Here is a 22,374-nt window from a genome sequence, read left to right as displayed (position 1 = left end):
CTCCCTCTGGTGGGCTTCACCTTTTTTAAATTTCTTATTTCCCTGTTCCTGCATCACCATCCATACCTTCTCATTGCCTTGCTCTCTTTTCCCTTATAAGGAGATATTGGTCTCATTGGCCAGCTTGGCTACTTCCCCTGCACAGCTACCCCTGTATAAACTTGTAACTAAGACAATAAAGTGTTCCGTCCACTGCCACGGTATGTTGGGAAGACCCCTCGGCGAACTCACCCCTGCTGCTACTCGCCCGAGAATCCCCGCTCTCGGACTAGGCTCTGGTGGCCAACAGGCCAGACAGTGAAGTGGGAGCCGGGCTGGCTCATTCCCCCGAGGAACCAGACATCTGGTGTCCAACATGGGCATTTTGTTTCTCTTTGTTTGCTATGACAGAAATTGAGAGGGATATGGTAGCTACAGAGAGAGAGAGAGAGAGAGACTTGTAGCACTTGCTTCACTGCTTATGAACTTATAAAGTTCTTAATTTTTTTTTGCCATTTTCAGCTTTGAGGGTTACTTAGTTAACATAAAGTATAGAATTTAAAATTATTTGAATAAATGCTGTATTACCAGAACATTGTTCCCTGTGGTTACAAATTGCCCATTCAGAATTTACTAAAAGGGGCACGGATAGGTGGCATTATAGTTATGCAAAGCGACAGACTGGAAGCTCCAAGGTCCCAGGCCCAATCCCCTGTACCACTAAGCAGTGCTAAACAGTACTCTGGTGAAAGAGAGAGATTGATCCCAAATTATTTTTTTAAATGTCTTTATCGAAGGAATGAATATCGGAAATTAAATTTCTTTGTGTGTGTGTGTGTGTATTTTTGCAAGTGTATAATCTTTCTTTCTTTCCTTCCTCCCTCCCTCCCTCCCTTCCTTCCTTCCCAAAGTATTGGGTAGTGGTAGAGAGAGAGAATGACATCACACATGTTTCACCATCCATAGAGCTTCCCCTAATGTTGTGATGTTCCTGAGTCATGCCAGAGCTTCAACTTGTGGCCTTGTGCATGGTAATACATGCACTATACCATGTGAGTACCTGGTAGTGTGTGAGCTTAACCAGGTGTGCCAGTGTCTCGCCCCTTGAGCTACCTGGTAAGACATGCACTGTACCATGTGAGCTACCTCTTGGCCCAAGAATTCAGACAAAACAATATTGATAGTTTCTGTCTTTGACCACTGCTTCAATTCTAGGGCCCTCTCTTAAAATACATTTTAATTGATTGACTATATGTCTTTCCAGATACGCTTCTGTAAAAGAGAGAATGCACACATATAAAGAAAGACATGAATGCTATGCTAATTTTTTCTTTTGTTCTGTCATTTATTTTTTCCCCTTAATATATCAGTTTTTTTCAAGGTTTTCATGGACAAAAAAGAAAAATCAGTGTTCCAAGTCACCTGGTCTTCAAATGATCTCTTTTACCCGTATCCTAAAGTTAATAGGAAACTAAAGTTTATGGTGTTTGTATGCCTCTGTTCTTGGTTTTGACATTGAAATCCATACCCTTTAGATACTCTGTCTCTGGAATAGTAGTAGTAATGCAGCACACAAGTGACAAGATTATGTTTAGGTATTTGTATAGCACATCCAAAGTAGTAGCCATTTGAGGTTTTATACGAGTGAACTTTGTTGTATTCTTGAACACTCGTCCTGACTCTCAGTATTTCCAGGGTCCTGAAAACATTATTTGCAGCTGTATCTCCCCATGTGGAAGTTGGATGGCATATTCTACAGCTTCTCGTTTTTTTCTCTACCGGCTGAAATATGAACGTGGCAACATTAGCCTCCAAAGGGTAAATGATAACTCAGTGTTTGATCAAACATGAAGAAATTTTCTAAGTTGGAATTTCTGTGTAAAGTAGAATTGTGTTAGATACTAATCCATGGAGATAGCTGCTACAAAATAGTCTCTTGTTACCATTTTGAATTAATTATACTTTTGGAGAAAAAATACCGGAAGTGGCAGTAAATTTGGACTGTTGAAGGTAAAAGATGGTTGAGATTTGTATAGATTATAATGTACATGTTGGTGTTCAAGCCCATCACCATGTGGACTCTTTAGAGACTAGAAGAATTAATGTAATTTAAGCTTGGTTATGATTAATATTTTAATTAATTTATTCATTTATTGGATAGAAACCAAGTAATTGAGAAGGGAGAAAGAAAGATACCTGCAGCCCTGCTTCACCACTTGTGAAGTATCCCCCCTGCATGTTGGGACCAAGAGCTTGAGCACTGTAATGTGTGAACTTAGCCAAGCGCTACCACTCTGCTCCACTATGATTATATTTTTATAGCCCATAGATCTCACTTCTTTTTCTTTGAGGTTTTTTTTTCTTAATATTTATTTATTTTTCCTTTTGTTGTCCTTGTTTTATTGTTGTAGTTATTATTGTTGTTACTGATGTCATTGTAGTTGGATAGGACAGAAAGAAATGGAGAGAGGAGGGGAAGACGGAGCGGGAGAGCAAGACAGACAAGACACCTGCAGATCTGCTTCACCACCTGTGAAGCAACTCCCCTGCAGATGGGGAACCGGGAGCTCCTGGAATCCTTACGCTGGTCCTTGCGCTTTGCACCACATGTGCTTAACCTGCTGAGCTACTGCCCAACTCCCTCTTTGAGGTTTTTTTGTTGTTGTTATTGTTAACTTTATTTGATAGAGACAGTCAGAGAGAGAGAGAGAGAGACACCTGCAGCCCTGCTTCACCACTCGCAAAGCTTTCCCCCTGCAGGTAGGGACAGGGGCTTGAACCCAGGTCCTTGTGCACTGTGGTGTGCACGCTCAACCACCTGGCCCCTCACTTCTTTTTCTTTTCTATTTATTTATTTATTGCCTCCAGGGTTTTTTGGTTTTTTTTTTTTTTTTTTTTTTTTTTGCCTCTGGGGTTATTGCTGGGGCTCACTCAGTGCCTGCACCATGAATCCACCACTCCTGGAGGCCATTTTTTCCTCTTTTTGTTGCCCTTGTTGTAGCCTCATTGTGGTTATTGTTATTATTGTTATTGTTGATGCCGTTTGTTGTTGGATAGGACAGAGAGAAATGGGGAGAGGAGGAGAAGACAGATGGGGAGAGAAAGACACCTGCAGACTTGCTTCACCACCTGTGTAACGACTCCCCTTCAGGTGGGGAGCCCCGGGGGGCTTGAACCAGGATCCTTATGCTGGTCCATGTGCTTTGCGTCACGTGCGCTTAACCCACTGCGCTACCGCCCAACCCCCTGCCTCCAGGGTTATTGCTGGGGCTCGGTACCTGCACCACGAGTCCACTGCTCCTGGAGGCCTTTTTTTTTTCCCCCTTTTGTTGCCCTTGTTGTAGCCTTGTGTGGTTATTATTGTTATTGTTGATGTCGTTCATTGTTGGATAGGACAGAGAGAAATAGAGAGAGGTAGAGAAAGACACCTGCAGACCTGCTTCACTGCCTGTGAAGGGACTCCCCTGCAGGTGGGGGCCGGGGGCTTGAACTGGGATCCTTATGCAGGTCCTTGGGCTTTGCGTCACGTGTGCTTAACCTGCTGTGCTACCTTCCACCCCCCTCACTTCTTTTTCTTACTGGTTTTATTTTCACTTCACTCCAAGGTTTCCAAAATGCCAGCGTTCCTTCACTCTGCCCTTCAGATTTTGTTTTCTGAGGATTCGACAAAACTATTTGTGGCATCAAATCAAGGCTCTCTGCATATCATTCGACTGTTGGATGGAAGTTTTAAGCACCTACATACTTTCCCATCACTGTCAGGTAGGAATTTATTAATTGGTCAATGGAGAGAGATGGTAATTTCTGATGTATCTTTTTTTTTTTCCCTCCCCTTTCAAATCTCATACATTGTTAGGGGTTGATTAATGGTCATCTCCACCCTGCAAATACACGTTCACTCACATGTTTGCAGTGTAAAGTAGGAGGAGGTACCTAGCAAGTGAAAATGCTTGATGAGATCTGAAATGTTCCTCACACCTACTCTTTTCTCACTGGGCTTTTGAGTCATTACTTAGTTCCAGAAAAGTTTCATCATCCTTCTTAAGAGTTTTGTTAGCAGAGCAAGAAAAAGCTGAATTAATTTGTAATCCTGACATCCAGAATTAATTCCTTACTAATATTGTAAATTAATCATTTATATTTCCAGTGTGTCAATATTTCATATGCATGTTAATTTTTACTGTTTTAGTAAAGAGTAACTTATATATGCCGTTTTTGTTTGTTTTGCTTTAGCTTGTTATAATGTTCATGAATATTTTCCCATGTCTTTGAGAACATGAGTATACGTGGGTGAAAGAGTAGAGTGAGTGCCTGTATGCAGTTAATTACTAAGGACATAGTACCTAATGTACCCTATGGTCCTATTCCCTTCTTTGCCCTGGATTATTGCAGCTTTATTGTCATTTAAACTGGTAAATAACTTTTTGTTGCCCTCAGGGTTATTGGGGGCTTAGTGCCTGAATGAGAAGAATCCACAGCTCCTGGCTGCCTTTTTTTCCTTCCCCTCCCTCTCCGTAACAGTACATAAAGAAAAAGGGGTGTGTATGTGCCTGCAGCACTGCTTCAATGCTTGAGAAGCTTCCCCCCCTATAGGTGGGGACTGGGAGCTCAAACTTGGTTCTTTGCATGTGGTCTTATCTATATTCTACTAGGAGCGCCTCTACATTCTACTGGGTGCATCACTATCCTCCCCCCACACCACCACCACCAATAAGTCAATTCTTAACTTAAGCCCTCTGTGCCTATAATAATAAGCTGCTCCAGAATCGTATGAGGGGAAAGCACTCATAAGCTGAGCATCTGTGAAGTAGACCAACAATATTTATGGAGTATCTATGTACTAGTTTATTTAATGACTTTTTCCCTTTTTTGGGGGGTGGGGGTATTTATTTACTAATGATGTGAGAGAGAGAGAGTGAGAGCTAGAACATCAATCTAGCATGTGTGATACTAGAGGTTAAACTCAGGACTTCATGCTTTATCCACTGTGCTACCTCAAGCAAAGCAAAATAATTTAATTTTTATTTGTTTTATTTATTATTTTTACCAGAGAAGTGCTTATGGTGGTACTGGTGATTGAACCTGGGATGTTTCGTAACTCAAGCATGAATGACATTTTGCATAACCATTATGCTATCTCCATAGCCCCACATACCTTAATTTCATTCTCATCTCTCATTCCCTTATAGTCAGGCCATTTTGATCACAGCCCTCAAGTTTACATTTGCTAGTCTTTATCTTTTAGCTCACTTTGTCTTTTTTTTTTTTTTTTAAGATTTTATTAATGAGATAGATAGGAGAGAGAGAAAGAAAGAACCAGACATCACTCTGGTACATGAGCTGCTGGGGATTGAACTCAGGGCCTCATGCTTGAGAGTCTAGTGTCCTAGCCACTGCACCACCTCCCAGACCACACTTTGTCCATTCTTCTCTATCTCACCCATCTTTTAGCATTTGTTTTATATGTCTTACTATAAAAAAAGACTATCATTTGGGGGTCTTAATTTGTAATATGTGCACTCAACTCGGTGTGCCACCTGGCCCCCAGTGGAGTGTTAATTTGGAACACATGTTTTGGCATATAACACCATTGTCTGACTTTTATCCCACATGAATCTTGATGTTGCCAAGTTGATTTAAAAGTCCATTGGTGACAAGTATGGTTCATGTGTGCCTGCTAGCTCCCTTAGTGCTAACTACATAAAAGGCACCCACTCAATTAAAGATACACTTTTTTTTTATTGCCTCCAGGCTTATCACTAGGGATCAGTGCCTGCACTATGAATCCACTGCTCTTGGAGGCCATTTTTCCCATTTTGTTGCCTTTGTTGTTCTTGTAGTTGTTATTGTTATTGTTGTCATAACTGTTGTTGTTGGATAGGACAGAGAAATTAAGGGGGAGACGGAAGAAGAGAGAAAGATAGACACCTGCAGACCTGCTTCACCGCTTGCACTCCCTGCAGGTGGGGAGACGGGCTCGAACCGGGATCCTTACTCTGGCCCTTGCACTTTGCGCCATGTATACTTAACCTGCTGCACTACCGCCCAGCCCCCAAACATACACTTTTTTTGTCGGTTGAATTTTGTTACTTCATAACATTATTACTATCTGATAGGAAAGGGGGTTGAGACTGTCAAAATATAAATTTTAGTAGTAGTGCAAGGACCCTCACAAGGATCCCAGTTTGAGTCCCCGGCTCCCCACCTGCAGAGGGGTCACTTCACAAGTAGTGAAGCAGGCCTGCAGGTATCTATCTTCCTCTCTCCCTATCTGCCCCATCCCTCTCAATTTTTCTCTGTCCTGCCCCCCCAAAAAAAAGTTGAAAAGATGGCCACACAGCAGCAGTGAATTCAGCAGGCACCAAGCCCCAGCATTAACCATGAAGGCAAAAATAAATAAATAAGGGAGTCAGGCAGTAGCACAGTGGGTTAAGTGCACATGGCGCAAAGCACAAGAACCTGCGTAAGGATCCCGGTTCGAGGCCCCAGCTCCCCACCTGCAGGGGAGTCACTTCACAGGCGGTGAAGCAGGTCTGCAGGTGTCTTTCTCTCCCCCTCTCTGTCTTCTCTCTCCATTTCTCCTCTGTCCTGTCCAACAACAATGGTATCAATAATAACCAAAATAATAACTACAACAATAAAACAACAAGGGCAACAAAAGGGAATAAATATTAATAAAAAATTAAAAACAATAATAATAAATAAGTTTTAGTAGTAGTTACATCCATGATTCTATATTCACATGGCAGGTAATGTTTGAGTCTGGTCTGAGCAGTGATGTCTTAAGGCTTATCACTTTGACCTCCTTACAGAAAGGATGCCTGCTTAAATGAAAATAGTAAACAGGTTAATATCTAGAACTTGTTTATGGAACTATCAAATGATTGGGCTGGAGAAACAGCGTAGTGGTTATACAAAAGATTTTCATGCCTGAGGCTCTGATGTCCCAGGTTCAATCCCTAGCACTACCATAAACCAGAACTGAGCAGTGCTCTGGTCTTTCTCTCTGTATCCCTTTCTCTAGTTAAAATAAATAAAGTATATATATTTTTAAAAATAAGTTGTCCTATTAGTAATTAAAAATAATGAGGGTCAGTTTATTGTCTCTTCCCATTATCTTCAAGACATTGCTGTGTGCACTGAATTTAGAAACTTTAACTATTCTGTTTTCACAGGGACAGTGGAGTCCATGTGTCTCTTGGCTGTCAGTCCTGATGGAAATTGGTTAGCTGCTTCAGGTACCAGTGCTGGAGTCCATGTGTATAGCATAAAACTTCTGAAGGTGAGCATAGTATCAGCAAATAGGGGGATGATGACTGCACATCTAGGTTATTTCTGTATGTGTGTGTGTGTGGGGGGTAATTTACCCAAGTGAATAGTAATGATTTCCTTTATTGGTTCACCTATTAAACAAAAACAAAAAAATTGAAAAAGGAATAGCAAGGATGCATTTTTCACTAATCTGTAATGATATTTTTTTTAGAATTATTTTTAAATAATTTATTTCTTTATTGGGGAATTAATGTTTTACATTCAACAGTAAATACAATAGTTTGTACATGCATAACATTCCCCAGATTCCCATTTAACAATACAACCCCCACTAGGTCATTCGTCATCTTTTATGGACCTGTATTCTCCCCACCCACCCACCCACCCACCCCAGAGTCTTTTACTTTGGTGTAATCTGTAATGATATTGTCATATTTTATTGAATCAGCATTATGACTTTGTTAATTATATAGCTTAATCATTGTCACATTGTGGTAAGAGCTGTCCTGCTCTTTGAACTTAGCCTGATACCGTTAAAGAATACACTTGCTGGGAGTCGGCTCAACTCTCCAGTGTGCGTATTTTTAAAATGAAATTAAAGAGGCCAGGCATCATCGCACCTTGTTAAACACACACATTACAGTGCACAAGGATCCAGGTTCAAGCCCCTGGTCCCCACCTGCAGGAGGAAAGCTTCACGAGTGGTGAAGCAGTGCTGCAGGTGTCTCTGTCACTCTCCATCTCTGTCTCCCCCTGCCTTCTCACTTTCTGTCTCTATCCAATAATAAATAAATACATTTGAATGAAATCAAAGTTCACCACTTGGGGAAACACCTTATGTTCATGAGAGCTTCCATAGAACACTTTTGAGTTCTTCAAACAATACGTTAAATAATCAGGACCATTCAGTCTTTCTTGAGGAAAGGCATCATACAAAATTGTTTTTGTTTTTTCTGTCTGTTAATCTCTTCCTAGCTTCATTGCACAGTGCCTGCCTACAATTTCCCTGTGACTGCTCTAGCCATCGCCCCCAATACCAACAACCTTGTGATTGCTCATTCTGATCAGCAGGTAAGAGACTCCAGTGCTTTAGCATTCCATCCTACTGGGTATTAAGGTAAGTACAGATAATGGTAGCATTTTTTTAGAGGAGCTGTTCTTTAAAATTATTGGACAATATAAAGATGGTTTTCTACTATGTGAAATAAAATGTCTCAGGGGTCAGGCAGTGGTGCATCAGGGTAAGCACTCAGATTATAATGTTCAAAGACCCAGCTTCAAACCCCTCATCCCAACTTGCAGGGAGAAAACTTGACAAGTGGAGAAGCAGGGTTGCAGGTGTCTCTCTGTCTCTCTTTCCTCTCTATCTCCCCTCTCAATTTCTATCTGTCTCTATCCATTAATAAAAAATAAATTAATTAAAGTAAATTTTAAATTTTAAAAAGGTTTTAAAAATACATCAAAAAAAATGAAATAGGGGCCGGGTGGTGGCATACCCGGTTGAGTACATATGTGATGATGACAACCCAGATTTGAGCCCCCAGCCCCCACCTGCAGGGGAAAAACTTTACAAGTGGTGATTTCTGGCTGTCTCTATCAAATAAAGATAATGCCAAAAAAAAATTTTTTTTAAATAAATAAAGTGTTTTTGGGGTAAGGGTAGAAGCATAATGGTTATGCAAAGAGATTCTAACACCTGAGGTTCCAAAGCCCCTGATTCAGTCACTTGTACCACCATAAGCCAGAGCTGAGCAGTACTCTGGTAAAATAATGACAGTGGTCCAGGGGTTTTGCAGTGTATAAAGCATTAGGCTTTCAAGAATGAGGTCCTAAATTCAATCCCCAGCAGCACATGTTCCAGAGTGGTATCTGGTTCTTTCTCTCTCTTCTCCTATCTTTCTCATTCATAAATAAATAAAATCTTTAAAATAATAATAAAATGGGAGTCGGGTGGTAGCGCAACGGGTTAAGCGCAGGTTGCGCAAAGTTAAAGGACCAGCGTAAGGATCCAGGTTCAAACCCTGGCTCCCCACCTGTATGGGGTCGCTTCACGAGTGGTGAAGCAGGTCCGCAGGTGTCTCTCTTTTTCTCTTCCCCTCCTCTCCCCATTTCTCTCTGTCCTATCCAACAACAATGACATCAACAATAATAATAACTACAACAACAATGGCAACAAAAGAGAAAATAAATAATACAAAACTTTGTAAAAAATAATAATAATAATGTCTTTTTTAAGGTCTGGTATCATAATAAGCCAGTAGAGTCTATTGACTTGTTTGTCTGTGAAATAGCTCATTTGTGCTGCTTTGCCATGTGTGTGACCCAAGCTTGAGCCCAGCCCTCATTGCATTGTAAGGATATTTGGAGCTGTGGTTTCTTTCTCTCTGCCTCTATCTGGAGCAGTGAAACCCCAGTGATGATCCATCCCCCAACCCTGTCCCCAATGTAGTGGAGATAGGTAGGGCTCGGTGCCTACACTGTGAATCCACTGCTCCTGTTTTATTTTGTTTTTTCCTCCATTTTATTGAATAGAAATTGAGAGAGGAGGTGAGTTGGGTGGTAGTGCAACAGGTTAAGTGCACATGGCTCAAAGCACAAGGACCTGTGTAAGGATCCCTGTTGCTTTCGCCGGGCTGGCTTCACGGGCGGGTAACAGTTGACCAGGGATTGAGCTGTAGGCAGTATCTCTTTATTCATGCAGGACGCAGTGCAATCTATACCAAGCTAAGCTAAACTAACTACTACAAACAATCTTGTCCTTATAAATGTACTAGCCCAGTAGGGTGGGAACAGGATGCGACGCAGAGAGGGTGGAGAGAAAAGTGACTGGTGAAAATCAGGGTATGACAAGGAGAGGGGGCGGAGCAGGCAAGAATTATACCACTGAACCACCAATGCCCTGGAGGGAGGGTGGTGCTTGTTAACAGCGGTTATGTAAATAGAATGAAGTGGTCATGTAAATAGAACAGTGTTAAGCAGGGGGGATTAAACTAATGAAACAGAAGGGGTTTTTAGAAGCGTACCAACAGATCCCGATTCCAGCCCCCAGCTCCCCACCTGCAGGGGGTTCGCTTCACAGGCAGTGAAGCAGGTCTGCAGGTGTCTTTTTTTTTTTTTTTTACTTTATTTCTTTATTGGGGAATTAATGTTTTCCATTCAACAGTAAATACAGTAGTTTGTACATACATAACATTCCCCAGTTTCCCATTTAACAATACAACCCCCACTATGTCATTTATCATCCTTCATGGACCTGTATTCTCCCTACCCACCCACCCTAGAGTCTTTTACTTTGGTGCAATACACCAATTCCATTTCAGGTTCTACTTGTGTTTTCTTTTCTGGTCTTGTTTTTCAACTTCTGCCTGAGAGTGAGATCATCCCATATTCATCCTTCTGTTTCTGACTTATTTCACTCAACATGATTTTTTCAAGGTCCATCCAAGATCGGCTGAAAACGGTGAAGTCACCATTTTTTACACCTGAGTAGTATTCCATTATGTACATATACTACAACTTACTCAGCCACTCATCTGTTGTTGGACACCTGGGTTGCTTCCAGGTTTGGGCTATTACAAATTGTGTTGCCAAGAACATATGTGTACACAGATCTTTTTGGATGGATGTGCTGGGTTCCTTATGATATATTCCCAGGAGAGGAATTGCAGGGTCATAGGGTAGGTCCATTTCTAGCCTTCTGAGAGTTCTCCAGACGGTTCTCCACAGAGGTTGGACCAATTTGCATTCCCACCAGCAGTGTAGGAGGGTTCCTTTGACCCCACACCCTCTCCAGCATTTGCTGCTGTTACCTTTTCTGATGTATGACATTCTCACAGGAGTGAAGTGATATCTCATTGTTGTCTTTATTTGCATTTCTCTGACAATCAGAGACTTGGAGCATTTTTTCATGTGTTTCTCAGCCTTTTGGATCTCTTCTGTGGGGAATATTCTGTCCATGTCCTCCCCCCATTTTTGGATGGGGTTATTTGTTGTCTTGTTGTTGAGTCTGGCAAGCTCTTTATGTTGGTTATTGAAATCTTATCTGGGGAGTCGGGCGGTGGCGCGCAGTGGGTTAAGCGCACGTGGCGCAAAGCGCAGGGACCGGCCTAAGGATCCCGGTTCGAGCCCCTGGCTCCCCACCTGCAGGGGAGTCGCTTCACGGGCGGTGAAGCAGGTCTGCAGGTGTCTATCTTTCTCTCCCCTCTCTCTCTGTCTTCCCCTCCTCTCTCCATTTCTCTCTGTCCTATCCAACAACAAAGCAACGTCAACAATGGCAATAATAATAACCGCAACGAGGCTGCAACAACTAGGGCAACAAAAAGGGGAAAAAATGGCCTCCAGGAGCGGTGGATTCATGGTGCAGGCACCAAGCCCAGCAATAACCCTGGAGGGAAAAAATAAATAAATTAATTAATTAATTAATAAACTCTTATCTGATGTATGGCATGTAAAGGTCTTCTCCCATTCTGTGAGGGGTCTCTTGGTTTGGGTAGTGATTTCTTTTGCTGTGAAGAAGCTTTTTAATTTGATGTAGTCCCATAGGTTTATACTTGCCTTAGTCTTCTTTGTAATTGGATTCATTTCATTGAAAATGTCTTTAACATTTATACGGAAAAGAGTTCTGCCAATATTTTCCTCTAGGTATCTGATAGTTTGTGGTCTAACATCCAAGTCCTTGATGCACTTGGAATTTACTTTTGTATTTGGTGAAATACAGTGGTTCAGTTTCATTCTTCTGCATGTTTCAACCCATTGTTTCCAACACCATTTGTTGAAGAGACTCGGCTTTCCCCATTGAATAGTCTGGGCCCCTTTGTCAAAGATTAGATGTCCATAGATGTGGGGCCTCATTTCTGGGCTCTCAATTCTATTCCACTGGTCAGTGTGTCTATTCATGTTCCAGTAACAAGCAGTTTTGATAACAATGGCCCTATAATACAGTTTGAGATCTGGGAGTGTGATGCCTCCAGTTCTGTTCTTTTTTCTCAAGATTGTTTTGGCAATTCTAGGTCTTTTCTGGTTCCAGATAAACATTTATAGCATTTTTTCTATTCTCCTAAAAAATGTGCTTAGGATCTTGATATGGGGATAACATTAAATTTGTAGATGGCTCTGGGTAATATATTCATTTTGATGATGTTAATTCTTCCAACCCATGAACATGGAATATCTTTCCACTTCTTAGTGTCTTTTTCAATATCTTTGAGTAGTGACTCATAATTTTCAGTATACAAGTCTTTCACTTCCTTGGTTAGATTTACTCCTAGATATTTTATTGTTTTTGTTGCTATAGTAAAAGGAATTGATTTCTGGATTTCAGTTTCTTCTAACTTACTGTTTGCAAAGAGGAATGCCACTGACTTTTGAATGTTAATTTTGTAGCCTGATACCTTACTGTATTTCCTGATGATTTCCAAAAGCTTCTTGCTGGATTCCTTAGGTTTTTCCATGTATACTATCATGTCATCAGCAAATAAGGAGAGTTTGACTTCTTCTCTTCCAATCTGTATGCCTTTAATTCCTTGCTCCTGCCTGATTGCTATGGCAAGAACTTCCAACACTATGTTGAATAGTAATGGTGATAGTGGGCAGCCCTGTCTAGTACCTGATCTGAGGGGAAATGCTTCCAGTTTTTCACCATTGAGGATGATATTGGCTGTAGGTTTGCTATATATAGACTCCACTATCTTCAGGAATTTTCCATCTATTTCCATTTTTTGTAGTGTTTTGATCATAAAGGGATGTTTATTTTGTCAAAGGCTTTCTCTGCATCTATTGATATGACCATGTGGTTTTTGGTCTTGCTTTTGTTGATGTGGTGGATCACATTGATTGATTTACGTATATTAAACCAACCTTGCATGCCTGGGATAAACCCCACTTGGTTATGATGAACAATCTTTTTGATATACTGCTGTATCCGGTTGGCTAGAATTTTGTTCAATATTTTCACATCTATGTTCATCAGAGATAATGGTCTGTAGTTTTCTTTTTTGGTTGTGTCCCTGTCTGCTTTTGGTATGAGGGTGATGTTGGCTTCATAGAAGCTGACGGAGTATTCCAGTGTCTTCAATCTTCTGGAAGACTTAAAAGTAGAGATATTAGTTCTTCTTTGAAGGTTTTGTAGAATTCATTTGTAAAGCCATCTGGTCCAGGACTTTTATTTTGGGGGAGATTTTTGATAACTGTTTCAATTTCATTGGCTGTGATGGGCCTGTTCATGTTATCCACTTCCTCTTTACTTAGTTTTGGAAGTTGGTAGGTATCTAGGAAATCATTCATTTCTTCCAGGTTCTCTAGCTTGGTGGCATATAGTTGTTCATAGAAGCCTCGCATGATATGTTGAATTTCTGTGGTGTCTGTTGTGACATCTCCTCTTTTATTTACTATCTGATTTATTTGGGTCTTCTCCCTTTTTTGTTTTGTGAGTCTGGCTAGAGGTTTGTCGATTTTGTTTACTCTTTCGAAGAACCAACATTTACTTTCGTTGATTTTTTGTATGGTTTTCCTATTCTCAGTGTTATTTATTTCTGCCCTAACTTTAGTGATTTCTGTCCTTCTGGTTGCTTTAGGGTTCCTTCATTGTTCTTCTTCTAGGTCTTTAAGATGTGCAATCGGGCTGTTTATTTGTGCTTTTTCTTGTTTCCTAATGTGTGCTTGTATAGCTATGAACTTCCCTCTTAGGACTGCTTTAGCTGTGTCCCAAATATTTTGATAGCTTGTGTCTTCATTTTCATTGAACTCTCGAAACATTTTGATTTCTTCCTTGATTTCCTCTTTGACCCAGAAGTTAAGAAGTGTACTGTTGAGCTTCCACACTTTGGTTTCGGGGTGTCTCTCTCCCTCTCCGGTGGGGTGGTCTCCAGGGGAAAGGTAACGGGCTGGTTCTTTCTTGCTCACGACAGGGGTGACACAAAGTAAAAGACACCAGGGAACTCTTAGTGTGCCTAGAATCTGAGTCCTAGAATCTCAGAATCCTAGAGTCCGTTTATTAGCAAAATTGACATGAGTTAAATAGAAAAGCAATGGAGATAATTATTGTTGAAATATGACAGAAATTACAGGTTTCTTAACAGTCAGCATGCCCCTAAGGTAGGGGGCTGGTATGACAGGAATTGATGAGATAACACAAGCAACTTAATTATCCAAAGGTATTTGAGAGAAGCATAGGGGTTAAACCTGTAGGGTGAGACAGAAAGAAGATAGATATCAAAAGGCCATATAGTTTGGAATTTCTCTTGTCTGGGGTCTGAGGTGTGTGATGAAGTGTGTGATAAGGTGTGTTCTTCTGTGATCAGAAGGTGACTTTGAATAAGTGAATCTGCGGCCATGTTGCCTGCAGTTAATGGAGGGAAGTTCTGGGGTATCTGTGGGCCTGAGAGTCAAGAAGGAAAGAACCAAGTCTGAGATTCCCCTCTTATGCTCACCTCGGTTGAGAGAGACTTACCAAGAGGTTATCTTCTCAGACCTCCATCCAAGGACGGGGGTGGTTCTCCCTAAGCTCTATCAGGCTTACACATGTTACCAACACTTTGGGACTGGTACTAATCTTTTATTGATTGTTAAGTGTTAGTTTAATTCCACTGTGGTCTGAGAAGGTGCTTGGGATGATTTCAGTGCTCTTGAATTGGCTGATGCTGTCTTTGTGGCCTAACATATGGTCTATCCTTGAGAATGACCCATGTGGATTTGAGTCAAATGTGTATTACAGTTTCTTGGGATGGATGACTCTGAAAAATGTCCAATAGTTCTAGTTTATCTCTTCATTTAACTCCCTTATGTCTTTATTGCCTGGATGATCTGTCAAGTTGAGATAGTGGGGTGTTGAAGTCCCCTAGTATGATTGTGTTACTGTTAATATATTGCTGTAGCTCTTTCAGTAGAAGTTTGATGTATTTAGATGGCTTCTCATTGGGTGCATAGATGTTAATAATAATTGTTAAGTCCTCTTGATTGACTGATCCTCTGAGCATTAAGTAGTGTCCATTCCTATCTTTCTTAATCATATCTATTTTAAAATCTATCATGTCAGATATGAGAATAGCTGTTCCTGCCCTTTTTTGTGGGCCATTGGCTTGAATGATAGTTTTCCATACTTCCACTTTAAGTCTGTGTTTGTCTTGTTGAGTTAGGTGGGTTTCCTGTAGACAACATATTGTTGGGTTGTGTTTTCTGATCCATCTTCCTACTCTGTGTCTTTTAATAGGTGAATTCAGGCCATTGACATTTATTGATATCAAAGATTGAAGATATTTTAACGCCATTCTTGTAGAGTTTTAGAGTATTTTGATATATGTCCTATTTGTGGTGGTCTGGTTGTTTATAGGAAACCTTTCAGAACTTCTTTCAGGGCAGGCTTGGTGATGGTTGCTTCCTTCAACTGTTGCTTGTCTGAGAAGGTTTTGATGCCTCCATCTAGTCTGAATGACAGTCTAGCAGGATATAGTATTCTTGGCTGAAAGCCTTTCTCATTGAGCACTCGATAGATATCTTGGATTCTCTTCTGGCCTGTAGTGTTTGTATGGAGAAGTCTGCTGCTAATCTTATGGGTTTTCCTTTGTAGGTGACTCTTTGTTTTTCTCTTGCAGCCTTGAGGATCCTTTCCTTATCCTTATTCCTTTCCATTCTAAGTATGATATGTCTTGGTGTCTTTAGGTCTGGGTTAATTCTGTTTGGGACCCTCTGGGCTTCTTGAATCTTTATGTCTTTGATGTTGTCTAGACTAGGGAAGTTTTCAGTTATTATGGCCTGGAAAATGCTTTCTTCCTCTTCTCTTTCTTCCTCTGGTAAGCCAATAATGCATATATTGTTTCTTTTGAAGTCATCCAATAGGACTCTGTTGTTGTTTTCAGCATCTCTTTATCTCTTTTTGAGATCTCTTACTTCTTTTTTAGTTGTCTCTAATTCATCCTCAATCTTGCTAATTCTGTCTTCAGCCTCATTTATTCTATTCTCTCTGCCCTCTACTGTTCTCTGGAGTTCATCTATTTTGTTGCCCTGCTCTGATACTATTTTAGCTTGTTCAGCTAGTTGCTTTCTTAGCTCAGTGATTTCAGCTTTCAGCTCTCTAATAACCATAAGATAATTAGTATTTTCTTCCATGTTCTCATTTGTTGTTCCTGCATTTCTGGTTATAATTTTTTCAATTTCTTTACTCACTCCTGTTATTATTTCCTTAGCTAATGTTTGGATGTTGAACTCGTTATTTTGTGCTTCACCCTCTGGAGGACTTTTAGCTGGGCTCTTGTCCTGGTTCGAGTCTCCAATATTTTTTCTTGTTGTTTTAACCATTTTATATATGATGTTATGAGTTCCCTTTATCAGTACTTTTCAAATTATTGATCACTATTGCCTGGATTGACTTGTGTCTAAGTAAGTTAAAGGGTTTACAGTGGTGGAAATTAACAGTTGTTTCAGTCCCTGAGTTTGAGCTCAGTGGTGTAAAAGCCTCTTTTTTTTTTCTTCCCTGTAGGCTATGGGAGCCTGAGGGCTTTTAAACTATCAATAGGCTTCTTAGCTTAATCATTGACTCCTGACCAAGAGATAAGGCAGGGTGTGGCAGAGATAATCCAGTGGTTATGCAAAGAAACTTTCTCAGCCCCTCAGCTATGCCACCGTGGTATAGGTCTTCTCCTGAGTTTCCCGGTTAGATCTCTGTCCCCTGGTGTCCCTCCCTGTCGCTGCTCCAGATTCTGAGGGAAGTAGCAATGGAGACTCAGAGTTGCACTTGGTGAGTCTCTGGGGAGTCCTCTCCTCCCTTAAGCTGTCCCCTTGTTGGTGGAGCAGACTGGAGGTGGTGTCTTAACTGATAAACTTCTGAACTGTTAGCAGTCACTTAATCTCTCCTTAGGCTCCTCTCTCCTTTCTGTCACCAGCCACACATGTTTGTACTCATGGGTGATTTACTGGGTTCCTGTGGTCATTCTAGTCCTGTCTTGTTTCGGTCCCGGGTGGTCTCCTTCGGTATTCCTAGTTGATCTGGGAGAGGAGAGGAGAGGAGAGGAGAGGAGAGGAGAGGAGAGGAGAGGAGAGGAGAGGAGAGGAGAGGAGAGGAGAGGAGAGGAGAGGAGAGGAGAGGAGAGGAGAGGAGAGGAGAGGAGAGAAAGCCATCTGCTGCTCGTAGCTCCGCCTCCGGAAGTCGAATCCCTCTGCAGGTTTCTATCTTTCTCTCCCCCTCTCTCTCTTCCCCTCCTTTCCATTTCTCTCTGTCCTGTCTAACAATGATGACATCAATAACAACAACAATAATAACTACATCAACAATGAAAAACAAGGGCAACAAAAGGGAAAATAAATATAAAAAATTTTAAATAGGGCAACAAAAGGGAATAAATAAATATTTAAAAAATATAAAAGAAAAAGAAAAAAACCTTAAGAGGGGATAGGGGTGGGGGGGAAGATAGACACCTACAGACCTGCTTCACCACTTGTGAAGCAAACCACCTCCTCCTCCCCCCCCATCCCCCCCAGTTGGGGAGCTAGGGATTCGAACCAGGATCCTTGCGTGAGTGAAAGAGACAGATACCAGAGCACTGCTCATCCTTGGCTTATGTTGCTCCTAGGGATTGAACCTGTGACCTCAGAGCCTCCTTGTTATTAAACTCTTTTTGCTTAACTATTGTATTGTCTCCCCAGCCGAAGGTAGAATTACAACTTTATAAGTCAGTTGTAGAATACATGCTTTGCCTATATTAAGTTTTGGGTTAGATCCTTGGTGTCAAAAAATTAGGGGTAGAGTGTTTGTTTATTTGTTTTTTTTTAAGCTAAAGTAATAGAAAAGCATAAGACTAAATATACCATAGGAAAGGCTTTATAGATATTTTCTGGTTAGAAATGACAGGTAACCAACCATCTGTTCTGAGTACCAATTTGCATTGCCTCTGTATCTTCTTGCTCAGGTATTTGAGTACAGCATTCCAGACAAACAGTACACAGAGTGGAGCCGTGCCCTCCAGAAGCAGGGTTTTCATCACCTTTGGCTCCAGAGAGATACACCCATTACACACATCAGCTTTCATCCCAAGAGACCAATGCACATCCTTCTCCACGATGCTTACATGTTCTGCATCATCGACAAGTCATTGGTGAGCTCTTTATCACTACTAGCTGTGTTTGCTGTCACTATATTTCATGTAGGAACCTTCAAATTCTAAAAGCAACAAATACAATAAATAGGAGAAGAACTTTTGTGGATTTCCCCATTTTCTTTCTTGGGGTAGAGACAGGACTTTGTGTACTAGTTTTTGCTGACTTGACCCTTTCTCTGTTTTGCCTGTGAGCACAGGAATTTAAATGGGAAGTGATGAGGTCGCATTCCAAAGGTGATCCTATATTGGAAAATACCACTGATTTGGCTAATTCATCTTCCCTATTGTGCCCTGTGGTGACTAAATAATGCAGTCTTGTTGAAGGAAATACAGGCTAGAATTTCAGCCACTTGTCCCCCTTGACTGAATATACATACCACAGTGCTATCTGCAGGTTTGAAGGTTGGTCTTAATGTTTTGAAAAAAAGCTCACCTAGGAAAATTCTTACTATGATTTAAGTGGGATATATGCATCTTTTCTCCCTTTTTTTTTTTCGTCTTCATTTTTAGATTCCAGTTTCTGCACCTGCTGTTTTGATTCACCCAAATTTACGTGTCTTTTTTGGGCACTTTCTTTTCTAGGAGGACTATGAGCTATGGTCCTTCCTCTTATGTGCTCTTTGCATAGATTACAACCAACACAGAGTTTTGGTATAGCTTTGAAGGAGGGGGTAGAAAGAACATAAGGAAAGCAGCAGATGGTTCTAAAGGAGTTCTGCATAGTGATGTGTCATTGGAGCTCATGTCGTGAGCCTTGTGTCCTCCAGGCGTGGGAAGCAGAGCTGGCTGACAAGTGTGTTCTGTGATATGAGTGATACAGGAAGGGCCCCTCCCACTCACTCGCCTCTTTGTAACTCAGCCCAGATCAGCCCATATTTTTTCTCAATCCTTGGTGATAAGTCCATCACTTCCTCGTGCTGGGTACAGTTATTTCCCAAGGAAGTCAGATGAAATATCACTTGTTTGGCCAGAGGCCATCTCTCAAGGTGCCAGTGACATGGGGGGGAGGGGTGACTCCTGTTATGGTTTCACCTAGTGAGAGTGTCAATCACTTGGCCAGCCCATGATCTGGTTGGAGAGCATCTAGAAAGCATATTCTGGGGCTGGGAGATAGCATAATAGTTATGCAAAATGGTAATGCCTGAGGCTCTGATGTCATAGGTTCAATTGCTAGAACTGCCTAAACTAGAGCACTTGTTTAAAAAAAAAAAGAAAAGAAAAGGCATATCCTGAGCTCCAGCACATGCCAGTTTCTTTATGAAGTGTTACAGATGAGACTAGCCAGATGGCCCAGCTGGATCCTTTGATTTTATTGGCACAGAGTACCAAACTATTTTGCTTTATACTCCCATCCTCTAGAGTATAGCTATACGAATGGTTTCAGCAGGTGGGGTTAGATAGCATAATGGTTATGCAAAGAGAGTATCATGCTTCAGGCTTCAAAGCCCATACACTACCATAATCCAGAGCTGATCAATGCTCTGTTAAAAAATATATTTTTTTTTTCAGCTTTTTTCCTGTGGTTAGAATACTGTGCTTATCAGTATATCTTGTCTTTTAAATAGTTTCCCTTATTTGTGTTTGTTTTTTAAGCCTCTTCCAAATGATAAAACCTTACTCTACAATCCAATTCCTCCCACAAATGAATCAGATGTCATCAGGAGACGCACAGCTCATGCTTTTAAAATCTCTAAGCTATATAAGGTAAATAATAATAATCTTATTTATATTCTGAACTGTTGTTTCTTTGTGGTATTATAACAGTGCCCTCATTTTGGATGTGGAGAACTTTTCTAAGCATATCTGCCCAAGTATGATTAGCTACTTTATGTATTTGTTACTTGCCACCAAGCAATAATTTGAGCTCTAAGCCTTTTGTTAATGTTGATACCTGAGAGATATTATAGAATCATAGATTTATCTGTATAGAGAAAAGGCCTGCTGAAATCTTTTATGTGTGAACTCAATTAAAAGTTCCCAACTTTCCCATCCATTTTGAGTTCTAGGCAAGAAAATTATCAGATCTAGATCCCTCTAGCCTTGAGTGAGGGTTGCTATTTAACTACAGGACTATACCTTGAGTCTAACACTTGGTAGAATTATTGTCATCTCTCTACAGCCTCTCCTCTTCATGGATCTTTTGGATGAAAGAACACTGGTGGCAGTAGAAAGGCCTCTGGATGACATCATCGCTCAACTCCCACCACCTATCAAAAAGAAAAAGTTCGGGACCTAAAACAGGACACTGCCTTGTTCTTCCTGGAACTGTCTGCCCTGTTTGTTTTCACAAATCATGATAATAATAAAACAAAGTTATTCTTTAGGACTAGGCATTATAACTGTTATCATCTAAAATAATGGAAAGTAATTTCCCTTCATTGAGTGAGAGGGAACGGAAACTCCAGTATATTTGTAGTTGGAATATTTCAAGAAGCTAAGTCATCCAACTTTTTTCAAACTCTCACTTGTTCTCTAGTCTATAACCCCAGAAGAAAAAGGATGATAGTAACCCTTTATGCCCTAATACATGCCTTAGGCATCTCAGGAGACTGATAACATTTTACTGTTGCCAGCTTCCAGCCTGCAGCCTATACATTGATAATGGCCTTGCCCAGTGTTGTCCTAAAGGACAGGAAAGCCTGACTGCCAAGAGCAATAATCAGCCTTCTGTTTTAAAGAGGAACATACATATATATGTATATATATATTTAAAAAAGGAGACATTAATGAAACTGTAGGATAGGAGGGGTACAACTCCACACAATTCCCACCACCAGATCTCTATATCCCACTCCCTCCCCTGATAGCTTTCCCATTCTTTATCCCTCCGGGAGTATGGACCCAAGGTCATTGTGGGTTGCAAAAGGTGGAAGGTCTGACTTCTGTAATTGCTTCCCCGCTGACCATGGGTGTTGACTGGTCGATCCATACTCCCAGTCTGCCTCTCTCTTTCCCTAGTAGGGTGGGTCTCTGGGGGAGTGGAGCTCCAGGACACATTGGGGGGGGGGGCGGGTATCTGTCCAAGGAAGTCTGGTCAGCGTCATGCTGGCATCTGGAACCTGGTGACTGAAAAGAGAGTTAACATACAAAGCCAAATAAATTGTTGAACAATTATGGACTTAAAGGCTGGAATAGTGCAGATGAAGTGTTGGGGGGTACTCACTGCAGACTATTGTGTACTTCTGCTTTCAGGTATATATTTTGCCCTAGTTTATGGATACGTGTGAACATATGCTCTATCTCGGGACCTAGTCTATATCTAGGTTTTGGGACTTTGTTAGGAAGTGAACCACCTGGAATGGGATTAGAGAATACTATGAAAGGAAAGGTCTCACCTGAGTAATGAAGCTGAAGGGTTGTCATTCCACATCTGAAGTCTCTGGACACAGTCTGAAGTGAAGCATGCTGAGGTGGCACTCATTGCATTGATTAGTTTGTGATCAGGGGATGCAATATTATTTGATATGACTTGAGAGAAGCATGCAGGAAAGTGCACCCCACCCTAAGGTTCCAGGACTGGGGGATATATAGGCTCTATAGTGGAAATGTGAGGTTCCTACTATCTTAGGGTTCAAGAAGACAATGGATAGTTATTGAAAAGTCCCTTTGTTAGCGTTTGCTGTATAATACCCAACATCTTGTATATAGCTGCGCCACTGGTTGCTTCTTTTCTCCCTGGTCTAAGCTTTTGAGAGAGTCAGTATATCAAAGACTCAGTCTGTGCTTTAAAAAGTTCGAGACATACAATCAATTTTCCCCCTCATATTAATTAGATAGTGATTTATATGACTACAATTTAATAGGAGTGTACATAAACACCATTCCCACCACCAAAAGACTGTGTCCCATCCCACCCACCCACCCCAACCCCCTCAAAGACCAGGGAAGCCGAATGTCCACCCTCCACCTCAACGCAGGGTTTTTACTTAACTGCAGCATTATAAGGGAATATTCCCTCTGAAAATAGATGTCTTATTTAAAACAAATCAGGCTTTGAAATAGCACTCCCATTAGTCATCTTTTCACCTTTTAAATT

General features: G+C 41.1%; 1 protein-coding gene across 1 annotated transcript in view; it reads left to right on the top strand.

Annotated features, from left to right (window-relative positions):
- The window catches only part of UTP4 (UTP4 small subunit processome component), a 49,170-nt gene extending 28,509 nt beyond the window's left edge, over positions 1-20,661 (top strand). The window contains exons 11-17 of the mRNA XM_007524592.3: positions 1,675-1,797; positions 3,585-3,741; positions 7,155-7,261; positions 8,227-8,322; positions 18,150-18,335; positions 19,932-20,042; positions 20,458-20,661. Coding sequence (XP_007524654.2) covers positions 1,675-1,797; positions 3,585-3,741; positions 7,155-7,261; positions 8,227-8,322; positions 18,150-18,335; positions 19,932-20,042; positions 20,458-20,574 — 897 coding nt within the window. The 3' untranslated portion in view covers positions 20,575-20,661. The remainder of the gene's footprint in view (positions 1-1,674; positions 1,798-3,584; positions 3,742-7,154; positions 7,262-8,226; positions 8,323-18,149; positions 18,336-19,931; positions 20,043-20,457) is intronic.
- Positions 20,662-22,374: the final 1,713 nt, after the last annotated feature.

The sequence above is a fragment of the Erinaceus europaeus genome, chromosome 2 (assembly GCF_950295315.1).
Source record: "Erinaceus europaeus chromosome 2, mEriEur2.1, whole genome shotgun sequence".
NCBI lineage: Eukaryota > Metazoa > Chordata > Mammalia > Eulipotyphla > Erinaceidae > Erinaceus > Erinaceus europaeus.
This window is presented reverse-complemented; position numbering and strand designations above follow the sequence as displayed.